We start from the raw sequence: 5,754 nt of genomic DNA on the forward strand, positions 1-5,754 counted from the left end.
TATTCTACATTCTGGTTCATGCAATGAATGGTTGTGGATGGATTTGTTGATGGATGTTTCAGGATAGAATGCTCTGTTTAAGGCTTTCTTTAATTTACAAATTTGGTTTGTAAAGGCCCCTACATTTTTGGGCATTAATTGTTGTAATCAAGTCTGTAATTTGAAGTTTTTGAGTCGCTCGTGATGTTCCGGAGGCTTCAAAGAAGGGTTGTAGAGTGTTGTTTCGATGGAGAAGACGAACATAGGTTCCAAATCGTGTAGCTATAGCTAAACGATCAGGTAGTTCATGTTATGCGATCAGGTAGCTTTTGCTATACAATTGTGTAACATTTGCTAAACGATCGCATAGCTAATGCTATGTGATCGTGTAGAGTTTGCTACACGATCATGTTGCGTTTGCTACACAATCGTATAGTAGCTTGCTGAACGATCGCACTCTTCGCACTGTAGATATATTTCTGTGTCCACGGATATAATCAATCAACAGTAAGTCGACCTTTCACGAATTGTCCATAGTTACAGTTGGATCAAATTACTGTTTTACCCCTGTAATTACATCTAAATTCTTAAGTACCACTGATCCTACTAATGAACAATCAGTTTATAGTCCAACTATAAACTAAATCCCTCTCTGGCTATTGAAAGGGTGGTGCCTCATTGTTCAAAACCCGGAATCAACCCTTAAGGGAGAAATTCATCTACTTACCCTAAAGACGAGAAGGAGTGAGTTGCATCTTGTGTAGCTATGTTCTCAGCTGCTTACTCGAACAAATCCCCAAAATGGTATGCATATTGAGTCGGCGAAACTGACCACTCTCACCCATACAAATCAAAGGGTTGCCCTTATAGACAGGAGTTCATAATTCACTCAAGATTGAGGTCGAGTTACCTATGGTCATCCTATGAAATGTAGACTCTTCAATTAACGGTGTTATAAAGAGAGACTAATCATTTCGTTGTCCGGTATTATACAAACTCTTTGTATAGGATACCCCCACTTGTATATCTCCACATGAACGATATGGATCACATCGTTTATAACACTTACAACTCTTGTAACATTTACAAAGTGGGTCGTATCCGTAGTGTTATCAGGATAAGGCACCCAATCTTATCCATATACTACATACAATTTAGGTTGTTACTTAAATGTGATCTACCTGTATGTCTACCACACACATGTTCAAGTTACATAAAGGAACCTCGTGTATTAGTTTATTGGATTATGTTAATGCAATCTAATTTTTGAATAAAATAACACCTTATTTTATTAAATATATAATTCGAATATAGTATGCAAACTACAAGAACCACGAGATTTATGACATCAACCCCAACAATTATTAGTTTAGAATTTAAACTATTCTCTTAAAAATCATGGATTAAAACTTAAAACTCACATTTGAAAGTTCAAGAATCAAAGTGAAACAAATTTAAAAGTTCAAGGTCCAAATATGGACATGTTTGAAAGTTTCGGGACAAAATAGAATGAACTTGAAAGTTAAAAAATATATATATATTCAAACCAAAATTTTAACATTGTTTAGATAGATTTTGAATGAAAAATACTTAGGTACATCATAGATAGCATCTATTTTTGTGTATCCTACCAAATTGTCCGATCATAACTTGTCATATGGTAAATTTTACTTTTTTGTTTTTTTAGAATATTTTAATATTTTTTAATGTGAGTGGTGAGAGAAGGGATGCACCTAAGTGTTATCTAAATTGAATTCATATTGTTTCACAATCCATCGAAGAATGGGGGAGCAAAGTTATACTTTGTTTAAAACACTAATAATTTTGATTCATCTAAGCGCATATGTACTGTGTTTGCAATCTAGAAACAGGAGCCATAAAATGAATTGAGATATGAATTATTTGATTCCATGTTCATAGCCACCTCACAGTCACTGACGCAACCCATTGTCAGATCTTAGTTTCAAATCCCAAATGAATGCTTACATTTAGACATATATAAATCAGTTATCAATTGTGTAATGAATGTAAGGCAACTAGAACTTGAGCTTGAGAAGGAAAGGCATTTTGTCTGAGAAGGGTGGATCAGAATATTTCCCAGTGAGTATTTGTGATGACACATACTGATTTGCAGCTTCAGTGTAATGAATTCCATCCCAATTGATATACTCCGAGCTATCGTCACAGCCTTTTGCAGTGACCAACGTCCCATTCAACGTCTTCGTTTGTCCACAGACAATTCGACTGTCGTAGTTAAGAGGTGGACCTCCATAGCCACAGCAAGCCATTATAGGTTGTTCAAACCCTGCCATACAAACAAAATGGAACAAGTCATTAGATTCAACAGGATTAACAGAAAATTAGACTAATCTACAAAGAACAGCAAGATGGCCAACCCAGTCGTGAATAATTGGCAATAAGATTCGATTTTATCGAGTAGATATCAATGTATGTGATGTTGCCATCGGTATATTGGCCCTGCAGCTTTTTACAGAGAGCATGAAGCTGTAGATTGAAGAGCTTGGCTGCTTGGTTATGTGAACTGACGCATCCAAATTCATCAATCTTTGATGGGTCAGTTCCAAATTTAGCAACATTCTGAGCCAAGCATCCTAAGGGACCTGTGTTGTGTATCCAAAAATTCCTGGCCCCTTGGTCGTACAGTTTCTGAAAAATAGGCAAAGGGGATTATTATGGAATGACAAACAAAGAAAACAAAAAGCGTACATGTAGAAAGTAGACATACAAGTCTACAAGTGTACATGTAGAAGAGAGAGAGAACAGTTTATTATTAGAGAGAAAATATAAGATTAAAAATTCAAAGGCTCCTGTGCTTGGTCATTTGGAATGCTAGATAATAGATTCAAGGTATTCCAATAAGGATAATCAACATAAATGTAATATTTTGCAGCTATAAAGTCTTATCATATGATATAGAAAATGAAATTGAACTTTCACCGTCTCCTTGTTCTGTTTTCCCACATTTTACACATGGGGCAAGCAATACTTAAGTTTCAGCCTAACAGGTCAGATTTTATATTATATATGTTAGTGCCCGACCCCATTTATGTTCTCAACTAATCTCATAGAACAAGCACAAACTTTAGCTACCCTGAGGCCAATTAAGGATTAGTGGCTTAATATTTCTATAAAAGATGATTATTTCGACTAAAACCATCATCAACAGCCAAGCAATTATACAAAGTAACCTCCAAAAACACTAAAAATCAAGCTATAAAAATATCCAGATATAAAAAAAAGATACCTAAATCCAACACAAAATCAAGTAGTTTAAAAACACATCTAAAGTAAATTGCCATTGTGCAAAGATAACTTGAAAGAAAGCATTAAATCTAACCTGAACTCCACTCTCAAACTCAGCTAAAATGGTAGGTATTGAGGCAAGAATTTGGTCAAGAGTTTTGGAGTAAAATGCACCAGCAAGGTCATTCTGACCAATATCAAACATGTAAAGCCCCTTCTGGAAGTAATCTTCAGCTGGAAGATACTTATCAAGTTTCTTACCACCTAAAGAAAGCAACTGAAAAGATCTTTAAAAAAATTGTATGTTCTCTCCCGGATTTCAATCTTCATGTTCAACAAGATTACCAAAATACCTTTTCCTTCTCGAAGCTCAAGAACTCTAGCTTTGAAATGAAGAAACTGATTCACCTGAACCCCAAACGAAAAAGGGCTAACAGAGGTAGCAGTTGCTGGAAGAACAGTCGAGCCTGCCGCTGCATAGTTGCATCCCTTTCGAAAATTTGGCGCGCCAAGGGAATCAAGATACGGATTCAAATAAGGCATATCCATGGCATCCACTGCGGGAAATAAGATCGCAAAGAACATTGAAAAAGGTTAGCACACGATTGCAGAAAAAGCACAAGAATCTCTCGTATTGAAAAAGAGAGAACGGGGAAAACTTAAAAGAACAGAAAATTACTCGTGAAAATAACAAAACAGGGGAAGTGGGAGATGGGAGCGTTAAGAAGTGAAAAAAAAAAAAGAGAGAGAGAGAGAGAAAATCAACGAGAATCTAAGGCATCTAAAAAGGTGAAAAACAAGGGAAATACGAGATTGCAGAGACGAAAAACGAAAACCCAACTCGCAGAACAGAAAATTAAATGGAAAATCAACCACGGAACAGAAATTCCAGAGAAACCCAAGAATCAAAGTATCAGGAAAATGGGGAAGAAAAACAGGGGACATGTGAGATCGTAGAGTTGAAAACCGAAAAGGGTGGAAGCGAAACAGAAAATTACAGAGAAAATCAACGATGAGGCGGCCATCGCAGTATCTCCCAGAGGGATGTCCGAAGAAGCGGCGGCCATACGGGGGGTTAATGGTCTCAATGGCGGCACCCACAAGGCAGCCGGTGTCGGAGTTGGAGTCTCCGAAGTTGAAAACCGCCGGGCTTGAGAAAGGGTTGGATCTGGCAATGGGAAGGCAGAGGAGGAAGAAGGTGAGGATTTGGGTGAGAGCGGGCATGGCCGGCGGTGGAAGGGAGGAGGATTTGGGTGCGGCATTGATGTGGGGGTTGCATTTATATGGGAGAAGTGATGAGAACCCAGAAATGGAAGAAGAAAAGTGATGGCGTTGAAGGAATGGTTGGTAATGGTGGGTCAGTTCAGTGTGCAGTAAAAGCAAAAAGACGAAGGAAGGATGAGGAAGGGACAAAGCAATGGCAAGGGATACGGTTTTGTAGCGTAGCCGTAGGAATTTGCTGTGACTTGTGATTTTGGATGCCTAAAGCAGATGGAGCAATTTTATAAGCAGGGGACCCGCTTTAACATGTGAGAATTTTTGTCATGTGATGGAGTATTAATCATTATTTTTCAGTGTCGATTTCAAATATACAAATCAAAATATTTATAAATATAACCAAATTTCTTTACCTACAACAAATAGCCACAGATTATTATTTATATAAATATTTTCAGCTGTTTAGAATAGATAATTCAATAAATAGACCGTCATATTTTAATATTATTTATAAATATTTTCAAAAATTTTATCATTTAAAATAATTTTTCTATTTTTCATCTAAAAAAATAAGAAGTTAAATGATAGGAAGAATTAAATCTCAAACTTTAAAATAATAATAATAAATAAATTTAATTTATTGCTAGACTTAAACATACGTTTGTTGATGGAGTAGAAATTAGAAAACTTTAGGTTCTGTTTGGTAATCACTTTAATTTTATTTGGTTATTATTTCATTTTGGTTTATGGGTTTCTTAAAATAAAATATACTTTCTCTAAATTTCTTACCATTATTTGCATATTTCTTGAGGATAAGAGTTAATTGTTAGTCAAGTTCCAAAAATAAAAATAAAAACTAATGCTCCATTTGGTAACCATTTGGTTTTTTTGTTTTTGTTTTTTAAAATAAACCCTATCTCTCCACATTTTTTACCATGATTTGCATCTTTCTTAAGTACAATGGTTGAATTTTTAGCCAAATTCCAAATTCCAAAAACAATCTTTTGAAAGCTATTTTTTTAGTTCTCAAAATTTGGCTTGGTTTTTTAATCATTGTTGAAAAGTAGATAACAAATGAAGAAATTTGGAGATGGAAGTAGTATTCATAGACTTAATTTTTAAAAACAAAAACAAAAAATAAAATGGTTACCAAGCATGACCTTAATTTTTTTTAGTTTTCAAATTTTTGCTTGGTTTTTGAAAACATTAGTAAAATGTGGATAACAAAGCAATAAATTTAGACATAAAAATAGTTTTTATAGGTTTAATTTTCAAAAACTAAAAATAAAAAAA

At 35.0% G+C, this 5,754-nt stretch overlaps 1 protein-coding gene across 1 annotated transcript; it reads right to left on the bottom strand.

Annotated features, from left to right (window-relative positions):
* Positions 1–1,856: 1,856 nt before the first annotated feature.
* On the bottom strand, positions 1,857–4,658 carry LOC120069986 (GDSL esterase/lipase At1g54790-like). The gene is made up of 5 exons (XM_039021834.1): positions 4,242–4,658; positions 3,597–3,800; positions 3,338–3,507; positions 2,376–2,646; positions 1,857–2,284 (listed from the first exon to the last, which is right to left on the bottom strand). The coding sequence occupies exons 1-5, from the start codon at positions 4,465–4,467 to the stop codon at positions 2,016–2,018; spliced, it is 1,140 nt and encodes a 379-aa protein (XP_038877762.1). The 5' UTR covers positions 4,468–4,658; the 3' UTR covers positions 1,857–2,015.
* Positions 4,659–5,754: the final 1,096 nt, after the last annotated feature.

The sequence above is a fragment of the Benincasa hispida genome, unplaced genomic scaffold (assembly GCF_009727055.1).
Source record: "Benincasa hispida cultivar B227 unplaced genomic scaffold, ASM972705v1 Contig736, whole genome shotgun sequence".
Classification (NCBI taxonomy): domain Eukaryota; kingdom Viridiplantae; phylum Streptophyta; class Magnoliopsida; order Cucurbitales; family Cucurbitaceae; genus Benincasa; species Benincasa hispida.

Excerpts from the sequence above, each read along its gene's own strand:
- LOC120069986 (XM_039021834.1), bottom strand. The coding sequence starts at position 4,467 with ATGCCCGCTCTCACCCAAATCCTCACCTTCTTCCTCCTCTGCCTTCCC. Across the intron at positions 2,647-3,337 it reads AGTTTGAGAGTGGAGTTCAG|AAACTGTACGACCAAGGGGC; the intron begins GTTAGATTTAAT and ends CCTATTTTTCAG. Across the intron at positions 2,285-2,375 it reads TGCCAATTATTCACGACTGG|GGTTTGAACAACCTATAATG; the intron begins GTTGGCCATCTT and ends TTTGTATGGCAG.